The 14739-nt window shown below is 49.1% G+C and overlaps 1 protein-coding gene across 1 annotated transcript; it reads left to right on the plus strand.

Annotated features, from left to right (window-relative positions):
• Positions 1-3468: 3468 nt before the first annotated feature.
• SIRT6 (sirtuin 6) lies at positions 3469-12173 on the plus strand. Its single transcript, XM_028713770.2, has 8 exons — positions 3469-3610; positions 5687-5814; positions 5956-6138; positions 6398-6457; positions 7429-7524; positions 8036-8116; positions 8489-8612; positions 10035-12173. The coding sequence occupies exons 1-8, from the start codon at positions 3545-3547 to the stop codon at positions 10329-10331; spliced, it is 1035 nt and encodes a 344-aa protein (XP_028569603.2). The 5' UTR covers positions 3469-3544; the 3' UTR covers positions 10332-12173.
• The last annotated feature ends 2566 nt before the right edge of the window (positions 12174-14739 follow it).

A 14739-nucleotide genomic window follows, 5' to 3' on the forward strand; every position in this document is an offset into this window, starting at 1 on the left:
CAGAAATAAGTCCAAGGGTCTTCGAGTTAAGCATGCCGCCTTTGGGGCAGAAATGACCTGGCCCCCGTCTTCTGCAAACACCCCGGCTAGATTGCTGGGCTGCTCTTGGAGACAACCCAAAACCTCCATCTGCCCCCAAAGGCTTCCTGGCAGGGTTCCATTAAAATCCCATCTTTTGATACAGCCGAGATTTTATGGGCAGGGTATAAATAATAACCTTATTATTATCCTTGGGCCCTGAATAACTGGTATTAAAAGAGTCAGAAGAGACCCTCTCGGCTGCCCTCAGAAGCTCAGGGGAGAGGACAGGGCCTTCTCTGTGGCAGCTCCAGAGGGGACACCACTAAGAAGGACCCGCCTGCCGATCGTAGGGTCTGAGATGGATGCTCTTGGAGGCATTTGGGTCCAAAGCTGTTTAGGGCTTTTATACGCTAGGGGACTCGGCTGCAAATAAAGTGTTTAAAATTAGTAGTAGTAGTAGTAGTAGTAGTAGTAGTAGTAGTAATGTGTTGTTAAAGTGCAATATACAAAGGCGGCACTAGATGGCGATGGTGAGCTATGCAAAATTCAACATCTTTTTCAAAACTTTTCTCCCCCAAAAAGCAGGTTTTTAAAATATATGGCTGTGGATTCCACCTAGGACTAATCCTAGCAGAATTGTGATCTCAGCTCCGAGGCCTTCCATGTTTCGCACCCAGGGCCCAGAAGCAAGCGGTTGCTTGGGGGATCCATCCCACTTGGGATGCGAAACCAGGACTCGGTTCTCTGGATACGGCCGGCCCGGCCTGTTCCCCATCCCCGTGTGGCCTAATTAGAGGGCGTCTTTGCACCCCGCTGGGGGACAGAGACGAACTCTGCACTGCTTTGCAAGCTGATTGGTTTATCCAGGGGAACTCAGCTCCACATGGGGTAACGCAACAGCCAAGAGGGAGCTGGGAATTCCCTATAGCTTCTGAGAGTAAGCCAAGCTCTAAGAAGAATCTTGCAGAGCTGGAAATGCAACCGAAGCGATTGAGCGTCTGCAACAACTCCTATTAGCAAAGGTCACAAAACGAACATTGGGTAGCTCAGCCAGTAGAGGGCGGGATGCTTCATCCGAGGGTCGTGGGTTCGAGTCCTGTGTGGGGCAAAAGATTCCTGCATTGCAGGGGGTTGGACTAAATGACCCCCAGGGTCGCTTCCAACCCGACTATTCTATGATGCTATGAGTAATTTACAAAAAAAGCAGAGGAGATACGATAGAGAAGATTCAGGTTAGGGAACATATCCTCCAACATTTCTCAGATGAAAATAGGGGCGTCCTATTCCATCCCCTCCAACGTTTCTCCCCTGAAAATAGGGACGTCCTGTTCCATCCCCTCCAACGTTTCTCCCCTGAAAATAGGGGCGTCCTATTCCATCCCCTCCAACGTTTCTCCCCTGAAAATAGGGACGTCCTATTCCATCCCCTCCAACGTTTCTCCCGTGAAAATAGGGACGTCCTATTCCATCCCCTCCAACGTTTCTCCCGTGAAAATAGGGACGTCCTATTCCATCCCCTCCAACGAAAAAGGCGTCCTTGGGTAAACCACGGAACTCATTGCCACAAGACGCAACCGTGTCCAACGGCTTCAAATTCCCAGAGAAGGAAAAGACTGTCTTCGATTTTATGTTTCCCCCTCTGCTGTTGGGTGGCAGAAAATGCTTCTGGGTACCAGTTGCTGGAGGAGAGAGTTGGGTGCGAATTTCCCCCTAAAGGCGGACCTCTGCACAGAGAGGATGCTGAGATAGATGGCTCTTTGGCCTGATCCCTCTCCAGGATCCCTTTTTCCTCTCCCATTTCCTTTTGCAAAACTTACGGTAGGTGGTCTCCTGGTGGGGCGGCCCTTTGCCTCAGTTTCCCCCTTCGTACGATGACTTTGCAAGCGCCTTGTGCTCCTTCCACGAAGGCGAGAGACAGGGGGAAAGGGAGGAAAACAAGACCAGAGGGATCTCCTTACAGGAGCCTGGCTGAAAAGGAGTTTCGACATATCAGGGTCCCTTTTCGCAGCAGCTGGATGCCGTCCCCACCAATGAGCGGCGGATCCCGGGGAACGGCCTCTCCTGCCAGCGGAATTGAGTTACCACCTGTAACAGGTAAGGTTACCATCCCAGCCTAAGCAGGAGCTTAGGAGCAGCCTCGTCGCTCCGTTAAAAAGGAATTAAGAGGGGGTCGGGAAGGGGAAACAATTAGGGTTTTTAAAAGGCAGGGTTGTCAGCTTTCAGGTAACACAGGGTTCTGAGACATGAAGGTATTTGAACATCTCTTTTTTTTTGTAACAACATTTTATTAATTTTCCAAACACAAATATAAATAAAACAATGCAAATTGACACCCCTCTAGTCCCTTCCATGGCTCTATTATTTATTGACATAGTGCACGTCCATTATTAAATTTAAAACCTATTTTAAAAATCTATTTAAAATGTGATTTTATTAAGCTGTGTTATTTTTACTGTTGTTAGCCGCTCTGAGCCCGCCTCCGGCTAGGGAGGGCGGGATATAAATAAAATTTTATTATCATTATTATCCATCCATAACAAAATTACAAGCAATCTTAAAACCCTGCGAATGTATTGACCTGTGTACAATGCTTCTGTGTATATATGCAATTGACATCTTCCATTGCATCTTTGCTGCCTGTTACTTAATTCTGATTCATGTTTACGGCGACTAATTCTGCTTTTTAATTGCGGGGATTATAACGATGGATCAATTAATAACACTACATAATACGATTTAGCAATCAATGACATGCATCATGCTGTTGATTCAAAAACAAAAGTCACCCACGTGGCATGTAAAACAGAAGCGAACATGTTGCAGAATTCAAATGTAAGATAAAATATATGCAAAGGGACTTGACAGGAAGTCATAGATGAAGAAAAGATTTTGGAAGATAAAAGGGGGTGAAATATTAACTTTCATTATTATCATTTTCTGTGGGTGTGTGGGTGTCCGCACATATGTGTGTTGTTGTATGCAATGTTTCGGAGGAAATAAGACGGTAAATAACAAATAACAAACTAAATATTGATGTATGTAATTTTTATTTCTTAATTATATTTAGTGGTAGTACGGCTGTATTGTTTTTTGTAACATAAAATCATTCAATAAAAATTATTTATTAATTTATAAAATTTATTAATTTTTTTTTAAAAAAAGAGCATGTTGCAGAATTTAAAAAAAAAACCACCCAAAATATATCTCACAACGTAACAGAATAAATAGCATTTGGACAGCTCTGCAAGAAACAAACGGTGCAGCTACGATGCCGCCCGCTAGATGGCGCCGGCGCTAAACCAGGAAGCGGCTCCATCTGCCAGGAACCAAGATGGCGCCGCCGGCCTCCTCCTCCCGAAACGAGCATGGAGACGACGACTCGGATAAAATCGCGCGTGCGCAGAAGGAGGCTTTCTGTCCGGCTCCTTTTCGGCAACGCCCCTTCCGGCGCCGTCGTTACCGGAAGCTCCTCAACAAGCGGCGGCGAAACTTTATTGGCAGAGGGGAAGGGGGAACAGTCGGGATGTCGGCGAACTACGCGGCGGGGCTGTCGCCGTACTCGGACAAGGGCAAGTGCGGCCTCCCGGAGGTGAGCGGAGGGGGGACGGGGTGGGTGGGGAAGGGTTGCCATGGATACCGAGACTCCCCCCTCCCTCCCCCATTGGACTCTGCGCGGGGGGGGAGGGGCGAGGAGGGCGCCTGAGGGGGAAAAAGGCCCGGGAAGGACCCGGATGTGGAGGCCGAGGGGGGGGAAGACCCGGATGTGGAGGATGGAACGCGAAGGACCCGGATGTTGGGGATTCCCTCCCCCTCCCCCTCCCGCCTCCTGGTTTTAATGTTATGTTTCCTTCGCTCAGCTCACAGTTTTTATTATTTTATTATTTTATTTATTTATTTATTTATATTTTATTATTTTATTTATTTATTTATTTTTATTATTTTTATTTTATTTATTTTATTTTTATTTATTTATTTTATTTTATTTATATTTATTATTTTATTCATTTATATTTCCAGTCTGTTTTGCTTTACTGTGTTTCATTTCATAAGTCATTCATTCATTCATTCATTTCATTCATTCTTTTTGTTTTTAATTTCCATGTATTTTATTTTTATTTCCGTCCGTTCCTTTGTTTCCTTTCGTTCTTTTTGTTTTCACTCCCGTTTGTTTCGTTTCATTTTTATTTCCGTTTGTTTTATTTTTATTAAATTCACTCGTTTCGTTCCATTTATCTTTTTTTTGTTTTGTTTTTTTGGTTTCCATTTATTTATTTATTTATTTTTGGATACATTCAGAAAAGAACAGCATGGAACAGCTTATTGAGGAAAAATACATTTTAGTAAAGATACATTGTTAAAGTCAATGAATAAGATACAGCAAAAATGATACGTTTAGGTACAGCAGTAAATGATACATTCTCCAAGGCACAGTTTACATTATTGTAGGGTATTAAGGCAGAATACTATATATCTGATATTGGTAGAGTCATTTTCCTTTATTCCCCTCTCTGACCCTGACTTGCCGATCAGAAGGTCGGCGGTTCAAATCCCTGCGACTGGGTGATCTCCCGTTGCTCGGTCCCTGCTCCTGCCCACCTAGCAGTATGAAAGCGCCTCAAAGTGCAAGTAGATCAATAGGTACCACTCCGTCGGGAAGGTAAACGGCGTTTCCGTGCGCTGCTCTGGTTCGCCAGAAGCGGTTTAGTCATGCTGGGCACATGACCCGGAAGCTGTACGCCGGCTCCCTCGGCCAGTAAAGCGAGATGAACGCCGCAACCCCAGAGTCAGCCACGACTGGACCTAATGGTCAGGGGTCCCTTTACCCTGCCCATGTGGCTGGGTATGGCCAGCCACCCTGGGCACCTCCCAACAGAATATTAAAATACAGTGGTGCCCTGCAAGACGAATGCCTCACAGGACGAAAAACTCGCTAGACGAAAGGGTTTTCCCTATGGGCTTGCTTCGCAAGACGAAATGTCTTGCGAGTTCTTGTGAGGTTTTTTCCTTTTTCTTAAAGCCGCTAAGCCGCTAATAGCCGTGCTTCGCAAGACGAAGAGATTCGCGGAACGGATTAATTTCGTCTTGCGAGGCACCACTGTACAGTAGTCTATTTAACATTAAAAGCTTCTCTAAACAGGGCTGCCTTCCGATGTCTTCCAAATGTCTTGTAGTTAATTATTTCCTTGACATCTGGTGGGAGGGCATTCCACAGGACGGGTGCCACCACCGAGAAGGCCCTCTGCCTGGTTCCCTGTAACCTCACTTCTCACAGGGAGGGAACTGCCAGAAGGCCCTCTGGAGATGGACCTCGGTGTCCAGGGTGGAGATGCTCCTTCAGGGATACAGGGCCCTTTAGGGCTTTCAAGGTCAACACCAACACTTTGAATTGTGTTTGGAAATGTCCTGGGAGCCAATGCAGGTCTTTCAGGTCTGGTGTTATATGGTCTCCGCTCCCTGTCCCCAGTCTGGCTGCCGCATTCTGGATTAGTTGCAGTTTCCGGGTCACCTTCAAAGGTAGCCCCACGTAGAGTCCCTGATGGGGAAAAGGCAGGTTATATAAATTAACAGAGGAGAATAATTGCAACTTTCCCAGCTGACCTATCCTGCGCTTCCTCTGTTTTCTTCTCTCCCCCCCCCCCACCCACCCACGCAACCTCCCCTTCAGTTTTTTGACCCTCCAGACGAGCTGGACAGGAAAGTAGCCCAGCTGGCCCTCTTGATCCGGGAGGCTTCCAACGTGGTTTTCCACACCGGAGCTGGCATCAGCACGTCTTCGGGAATCCCAGACTTCAGGTGAGCGGAGCGACAGTTATTTGGGACCTGGGAACCCCTTACACCCCCCTCCAAGGCCGCTGATTTGTTATGGGTCACCCAGAAAGATGCTGGGTAGCACCCCTTCCGTCCGGTAAGGATTTGCCCCTCTGTTCCCTGCAGAGGCCCCAATGGCGTCTGGACCATGGAGGAGCGGGGTCTGTCCCCGAAGTTCGACACCACTTTTGAGAACGCGCGGCCGTCCACGACCCACATGGCCCTCTTGGAGCTGCAGAGAGCCGGCGTCCTGCGGTTCCTGGTCAGCCAGAACGTGGACGGTCTCCACGTACGCTCGGGATTCCCCAGGTAAGGGGACGCTTCCCGTGGCAGTGTGAAGAAAACGCTTTCATTAAGCTCTGGGACAGCTCAGGGGGCAGAGCGTGAGACTGCCGATCTCTGGGTCGCGGGTCCAAGCTCTCTGTCATGCACCCAGCTCCACGATTCCGCGATTCCATGCACATTTAAAAAAGCAAAGCCTCTGGTCTGATCTCGGATCCTTTTACAGCATCAAGCTGTCAATCCACCTGTCAAAGTTCCCCCTCTCTTTTCTCCTCCTCTTCCGCAGGGACAAACTGGCGGAGTTGCACGGGAACATGTTTGTGGAGGAATGCATGAAATGCGGAAAGTAGGTACCCTCTCCGGCGATGTGGGTACCTTGGCTTCCTGTGGGTGGTGGCGGCGGTGGCAGGGAGATTCCTCCGCCTGGTTCCAGCTGCCTCCATTGCAAAATTAAATGCGAGGATGTGGTGCAGCAGGGAAAGGGGGAATTGAAACGTCTGAGGTCAGGTGGAGGGGAGGAAAGACCACAATATTTGGGGCCTTAATGCAGCAATGGGGAACCTTTTTGCCGCTGCCCAAGACGCTTCTGAACCACAACTCCCACCATCCCCAGCCGTTGATTGTGCTTCCATGCAGGGGGCCTGGTGGGTGTTGTAGTTTGGCGGTGCCTGGAAGGCCGCATCTGGTAGCCAAAAGGCAGCTGTCGCCAGCCCAGATGTTTTGGGAACTGGTAGGACAGTTGCCGAGGGACGCAGGTGGCGCTGTGGGTTAAACCACAGAGCGTAGGACTTGCCAATCAGAAGGTCGGCGGTTCGAATCCCCGCAATGACGGGGTGAGCTCCTGTTGCTCGGCCCCTGGTCTTGCCCACCTAGCAGTTCAAAAGCACACCAGTGCAAGTAGATAAATAGGTACCACTCTGGCGGGAAGGGAAATGGTGTTTCCGTGCGCTGCTCTGGTTTGCCAGAAGCGGCTTAGTCCTGCTGGCCACATGACCCGGAAGCTGTACGCCGGCTCCCTCGGCCAGTAAAGCGAGATGAGCGCCACAACCCCAGAATCGTCCGCAACTGGAACTAATGGTCAGGGGTCCCTTTACCTTTTTAGGACAGTTCCCATCCCAAACAGCTGGCCTGGGAAGGTGGGTGGGTGGGTCAGGGAGGAAAACCCCCAAACTGGAATGGACCTTTGCTGCAAGGTCTGAATCGCAGGGGCAAGCGGTGGGTCGAAGAGGGCAGGGATTCCTCTCCTCATGGCATGACTCTGCTCCCCGCTTGCTCCCAGGAAACCTCCACTCCTCCCTCTGTGTGTTTGTCTTTAAGGCAGTATGTGAGGGACGCCGTGGTGGGCACCATGGGCCTGAAGCCCACCGGCCGGCTGTGCGACGTCTCCAAGCGCAGAGGCCTTCGGTCCTGCAGGTACGTGGCGGGGGAAGGTTAGGGCTAGTAATTGTGTGTCGTATTTTGATAGCTGCCGCACAAAATTTTGACCACCTTGCGAGTTGTACCATGGGGTGGTTCTCTAGTGGCAAGAAACTCTTCAGAACTTGCCGTGCACGTCTGGGGTATCGCACTTAACCGAATAGAATTAAGCATTTCAAATGAAACCCACAAGGGTGTGTTTCTTGTCTTCGTTTATCCATCTAGACGTGCTTCTGCAAAATGGGCACAGAAGGGTGTGAAAGCACACCTATAGATAAACATTGCCTTCAAAGTGTACCCATTCTCTTTTCCATCTATTTTCTTTCATTCTGCAAAACATTCCAAATATCTTCCGCCCGCCTGCACATCAGTTGCATCCACTCTGCTCTCTTTTTTATTTTTGGGGTTCCAAGTCCCCCCCCCCCCCCCCGTCCCACAATGCCTGGGCTCCTACATGCAGCTGCTGCTCCTAAGCGCCCAATCTTTCCCTTTTCCTTTTCCTCAAAAGAGGGAAGCTAATGGACACCATCTTGGACTGGGAAGATTCCCTGCCTGACCGGGACCTCCATCTGGCAAGTGAAGCGTGCAGGTAAGGGTCTTCCCCTTGAAGGTGTTTTTGGGTCAGGTCGGAGGCCTCATCTAGCTCTCATCCTCCTGGAGAGTCAAGGAAGAATTCTAGCATTAGACAACTGTTTCTTCCTGTAGGAGGTTGCCTTCTAGATTCCCTACGGTTGGCCAGCTTTGGCAAACGGTGACGGGCATCTTAGTTGTGGCTTAGAAAATGCTTATAATAATAATAATTTATCATTTATACCCCGCCCATCTGGCTGAGTTTCCCCAGCCACTCTGGGCGGCTTCCAATCAAGTGTTAAAAACAATACTTGCAGCTTCCCCTGCCCTTCCAGGTAAGGAATGCTAGCTGGCATTAGCTTCCTCTTTTGTTTTATTTTGTCCCCTGCAGAAGCGCCGATCTGTCCATCACTCTGGGGACGTCCCTGCAAATCAAGCCCAGCGGAGACCTTCCTCTGTTGACCAAGAAGAAGGGAGGGAAACTGGTGATTGTGAATCTGCAGCCAACAAAGCACGTGAGTTCAATTCGGGCCTCACCAGCAGCTCAGGATCCGCAGCCAGTCTTAGAAACTCAAATAGTTTGCCAAACTCAAATAGGTGCCAAATGTCTCCTTAAACCAACGTTGTGGTCGGCGAAACAGAATGTCTAGTTGTCACGATTTAAATCTCGAATTTGGTTGTTGTTTTGTTGTTGTTGTTTAGTCGTTTAGTCGTGTCCAACTCTTCGTGACCCCCTGGACCAGAGCATGCCAGGCCCTCCTGTCTTCCACTGCCTCCCACAGTTTGGTCAAACTCATGCTGGTAACCTCGAAAACACTATCCAACCATCTCGTCCTCTGTCATCCCCTTCTCCTTGCGCCCTCCATCTTTCCCAGCATCAGTGTCTTTTCCAGGGAGTCTTCTCTTCTCATGAGGTGGCCAAAGTACTGGAGCCTCAGCTTCAGGATCTGTCCTTCCAGTGAACACTCAGGGCTGATTTCCTTAAGAATGGATGCGTTTGATCTTCTTGCAGTCCATGGGACTCTCAAGAGTCTTCTCCAGCACCATAATTCAAAAGCATCAATTCTTCGGCGATCAGCCTTCTTGATGGTCCAGCTCTCACTTCCATACAACACTAATTTGGTTATCCCGATTTAAATCACTAGTCAGTAAGACTTGATTTAAATCTTCTTCTTTTTTACAGAAAGACTCAGCCTTGCTGGTATCATCTTAATATTTACAACCAGAGGAAGGTTTCAGTTTTTTGGAATAATAGATTTTCAGAGTAGTTTTTACAGTTATATCATAAAATAACTGATTTGGTTATACTGTTAGAAATACATAGACCGGTAATTATGCAGTTATGGTGAGGTGTAATAAGTTAACTGTTTATATTTGGATAACTTTTCTGCCGTACTTTATTGGAAGGAGAAAAATAACCATTTCCTTAATAGCAACTTAAACAATTAACAATGACGTTATAGCATATGTATCCATGTTTGTTTCCTGATGCGGTTAAACAATTTCCCAAAAAATAAAAACTTAGACTGAGTTTAGGCACATATGGGAAACTTAAAACAAATCCTTATTTCCTGACAAATAGCCTTTGGATTATAATGTAACTTAAATAGAAAATCTTTAGAAAGATTCCTCCCTCCCCGATAAAGCATTTTATTTTAAAAATCTGATTTTAATCAAATCTGATTTAAATTTTTAAAAATCTGATTTAGATAAAAAAAATCTGATTTAAATGAAAAAAATCCATTTTAAATGAAAAAAATCCATTTAAATATTTAAAAATCCAATTTAAATTTTAAAAAATCCAGTTTAAATTTCAAAAATCCATTTTTGAATTTATTTTTAAAAAAATACCCGTTGATTTTCATCCACCCTGCTTCGTAGGCTGTCTCGGCGCTGCCAACCCGTTCCCCACCTCTCTCCCTTTCTCTCCCCTTCAGGACAAGCACGCTGACCTGCGGATCCACGGCTACGTGGACGACGTCATGGCGAAGCTCATGAAACACCTCGGCTTGGAGATCCCCGAGTGGACGAGGCCCCTGGTGGTGGAGAAGGCGGAGCTCGCCGAGTCCAAAGCGTTCGCCAAGCCCGGCACGGACATTAAGTTCCTGACCAAGGCGGAGCCCCTGGGGGGAAACCCAGAGGATGGCGCCTCTCCGAAACAGGAGCCCTGTGCGACTCCGGACAGCGACCGCGTCGTAGCCAAGCGTTTGAAATTGGAGCCTCTGCCCACCTGATGGATCCTGCGCACGTTCGTCCGGGTCGTCTGTCTTAGAAACATTTTTTTTTACTTGTATATAGGACTTTTCAAAAGACCATCCCTCCTTATTTATGTGGGGGGCTTTTCCCCACCACTGTGGGAAAGTTTGTCTCCTTTTCACAAGTCTACTTGCACGCTCCAGGCACGCTCCGTCCCCACGAGATCGCTTCCAAGACCTCATTTGTGTACCTAACGAGGCAGCCACAATTTCCCACCCTGGGGTCTTTCCCCCGCACATTCTCCACCCTCCTTCCCACTCCGGCGGAGAAGTTTCATCCGCATACGGACAAAAAAACGTTTATTGGGGGAAACTCATACTAAAAGGCTGGCGGGTTTTCACGAAGTTAAAAATAAACAAATCGCCAAATTCCTGGAGAATGGAATTTAAGTTCAGGGGAAGTGAGCAAACCAAAAGTGGCAAATTTGTCCATCTCTAATCCAAAATAAACACTATAATAGGAGTGGAAGAATGAGTGAAATTATAAATGATGATTTCCCAGAAGCCATTTTCCTCGAGTTACTGGGTCTGCTACATGAATTTTTGGTCATGTCAATGGTTCTTTGAAGCCTTAACCCAAGGTATGTTATTATTATTATTTATTATACGGTGGCACTCATCTGACTGGGTTGACCCAGCCACTCTGGGTGCTCCGAATAAAGTTTCCCTGTGTTCTCTTGGCGAGCAAACCACTTTGGGATTCTTACTTATTACGATTCTTCCGAAACCGCCTCTCTGCCCAACAAACCTGGCCCAGGTGTGGTTGTGCAAACATGTTTGCCCATCCTGCTTGGGAAGTGAGCTCAGGGAGCAAACGAGCTTGGCACCGTGGGTCGTCATTAAGTCTCCCCTCTGCAATTATAGAAGCAGCAATTAATTTGCCGAACGATGCCCAAAGGGAGCAAAGGACAGGACCAGTTTTGTTTCGCTCTCTGCAGCTGCTGTTGTTGCCCCTGGAGTCTCAGACCTTTGCTCCTCCAAAACGCTTCCTTTCCCTGGGTGCAGCCACAAATAGGGAGGGGGGCACTGAATTATTTGTTGTTGTTGTTGTTTAGTGGTGTCCACCTCTTTGTGACCCCCTGGACCAGAGCACGCCAGGGACTCCTGTCTTCCACTGCCTCCCGCAGTTTGGTCAAACTCATGCTGGCAGCTTCGAGAACACTGACCAGCCATCTCGTCCTCCGTCGTCCCCTTCTCCTTGTGCCCTCCATCTTTCCCAGCATCAGGGTCTTTTCTGGGGAGTCTTCTCTTCTCCTGAGGTGGCCAAAGTCTTGGAGCCTCAGCTTCAGGATCTGTCCTTCCAGTGAGCACTCAGGGCTGGTTTCCTTCCGAATGGAGAGGTTTGATCTTCTTGCAGTCCATGGGACTGAACTATTGGCTTTGCCGAAACTCAAATCCCCCCGGTCTAATATCCCAAGTGCTGCAAGATCCCAAAAGCGCCCGGACTAAGATGGTCTATCAGAAAAATCACTCTGGTGGTTTATCACCACAACAGCTACTCACTTTGGGTTTTGGTAAAGCAAGCAGTCTAATTTGTCGGCGCCTAAATGATAATTGAGCGTCAGAACAACTTGGCCACAAGGAGGAGATTTTGCCCGTGGTGTGACTATTTTCCACCTTCCCATTTTGACACTCTGGCACCCTATCTACAAAACCTAGCCATTCTAAAATATAGACGCGCTTTTACCCTCGGAAGATTGAATGTCTTGCTCTCAGCTGGACTTGAGGGACCAGGTTTATTCGCTTTCTGAAAGTCTAGAAAGCATTTGTTGCATATTATTTTTTGCTCCGTCATTAAAAACTCTGAAACAGCAGTGATAATCAGTGGTTGTTTTATTGTATGTGTTATATATAAAACATCTCGCTTTCAGGCCGAGGGAGCCGGCGTTTGTCCACAGACAGACATGGTTCTTTTGTTTCCAACTTTTCTTTCCAACTTCCAGTACAGTGGTACCTCGGGTTACATACGCTTCAGGTTACAGACTCTGCTAACCCAGAAATTGTACCTCAGGTTAAGAACTTTGCTTCAGGATGAGAACAGAAATCGTGCTTCAGCGGTGCGGTGGCAGCTGGAGGCCCTGTTAGCTAAAGTGGTGCTTTAGGTTAAGAACAGTTTCAGGTTAAGAACGGACCTCTGGTACGAATTAAGTACTTAACCCGAGGTACCACTGTACTTCTGTCTTGTGGGGGGTGGGGGATTTTGGTGTTCAGGTCTTTGCCTGACGATGCAGCCTTCCTTTTGGGGGGGGGGTTGTCTTTTCCTTAGCCAGAGCTGCAGGAGGGCAGAGGGGGGGTGGGGGTGTCTCTGTGCCGATTCAGCCCCCCTTGCAGGAAGGGGGGACCCCAAGAGGGAGACCCCACCCCATAATGGGGGTGTCTTTTTGGGGGGGGCGTTAAAGGCCCCACTCCTCTGTGTTTGGGGGGGGTGGCCCCCTCCCCCCGGACTTACGTGGACGGGGAGCTTCTCCGAGGCGGGGGGCGCCGCTCCCCCCATCCTGGGCCCGCCGCTGCTCCCCCGGCCGCCATTTTGGCGCGCCTCCTCCTCCCCGCGACCGCGCTCTCGGGAGCCAGGCCGCGCGCTTGCGTCGCCACGCAGCGGCACGTCGCGAAACGGCCTCAGCAGCCAGGCTTGGGAAGGAAAGGCGCGGAAAGGAAAGCAGGCGGAACCTTTCTGGCGAGATGAGAGGGAGGCGGCCGGAAGGGAAAAGGGACCGGACCAAAACAGAAATAGACCGGATGGGAGGGAGGAGGGGGATCCGGAAGGAGGGGGAAAGCGGAGAGGGAGAGGGCTAGAGCGGCCCGGGCAGAGAGGAGCAGTAGAGAGGGGAGCGGGGAGAGAGGTCGAGGCTCCCACTTCCCTCAATTCTACCTCTTAGACCCCTCTACACTTTTCATAGCTCTGTGGTCTCATAGGCTATAGAGCGATGAAAAGTGTAGAGGGATCTCAGAGGTAGAATTGAGGGAAGTGGGGGCAATAGAGCTATGAAAAGTATAGAGGGGTCTCAGAGGTAGAATTGAGGGACGTGGGAGCCATAGAGCTATGAAAAGTGTAGAGGGGTCTCAGAGGTAGAATTGGGGGACGTGGGAGCCATAGAGCTAGGAAAAGTGTAGAGGGGTCTCAGTGGTAGAATTGAGGGACGTGGGGGCCATAGAGCTATGAAAAGTGTAGAGGGGTCTCAGAGGTAGAATTGGGGGAAGTGGGGGCCACAGAGCAATGAAAAGCGTAGAGGGGTCTAAGAGGTAGAATTGAGGGACGTGGGGGCCATAGAGCTATGAAAAGTGTAGAGGGGTCTCAGAGGTAGAATTGGGGGAAGTGGGGGCCACAGAGCTAGGAAAAGCGTAGAGGGGTCTAAGAGGTAGAATTGAGGGACGTGGGGGGCCATAGAGCTATGAAAAGGATAGAGGGGTCTCAGAGGTAGAATTGGGGGAAGTGGGGGCCACAGAGCAATGAAAAGCGTAGAGGGGTCTAAGAGGTAGAATTGAGGGACGTGGGGGCCATAGAGCTATGAAAAGTGTAGAGGGGTCTCAGAGGTAGAATTGGGGGAAGTGGGGGCCATAGAGCTAGGAAAAGGGTAGAGGGGTCTAAGAGGTAGAATTGAGGGACGTGGGGGGCCATAGAGCTATGAAAAGGATAGAGGGGTCTCAGAGGTAGAATTGGGGGAAGTGGGGGCCACAGAGCTAGGAAAAGGGTAGAGGGGTCTCAGAGGTAGAATTGAGGGAAGTGGGGGCAATAGAGCTATGAAAAGTATAGAGGGGTCTCAGAGGTAGAATTGGGGGAAGTGGGGGCCACAGAGCAATGAAAAGCGTAGAGTGGTCTCAGAGGTAGAATTGAGGGATGTGGGGGCCATAGAGCCATGAAAAGTGTAGAGGGGTCTCAGAGGTAGAATTGGGGGAAGTGGGGGCCATAGAGCTAGGAAAAGGATAGAGGGGTCTCAGAGGTAGAATTGAGGGACGTGGGAGCCATAGAGCAATGAAAAGCGTAGAGGGGTCTCAGAGGTAGAATTGGGGGAAGTGGGGGCCACAGAGCTAGGAAAAGGGTAGAGGGGACTCAGAGGTAGGAACGTAGAGGGGCCACAGAGCTATGAAAAGGGTAGAGGGGTCTCAGAGGTAGGATCATAGAGGGGCCACAGAGCGATGAAAAGTGTAGAGGGGTCTCAGAGGTAGACTAGGGGGTAGAGGGGGCCACAGAGCTAGGAAAAGCGTAGAGGGGTCTCAGAGGTAGAATGGGGGTAGAGGGGCCTCAGAGCTAGGAAAAGTGTAGAGGTGTCACAGGGGTAGACTAGGGTAGAGGAGCCACAGAGCTATGAAAAGGGTAGAGCGGTCTCAGAGGTAGAAAAGGAGTAGAGGGGCCTCAGAGCTATGAAAAGGGTAGAGGGGTCCTAGGGGG

Source organism: Podarcis muralis, chromosome 18, assembly GCF_964188315.1.
Source record: "Podarcis muralis chromosome 18, rPodMur119.hap1.1, whole genome shotgun sequence".
Classification (NCBI taxonomy): Eukaryota; Metazoa; Chordata; class Lepidosauria; order Squamata; family Lacertidae; genus Podarcis; species Podarcis muralis.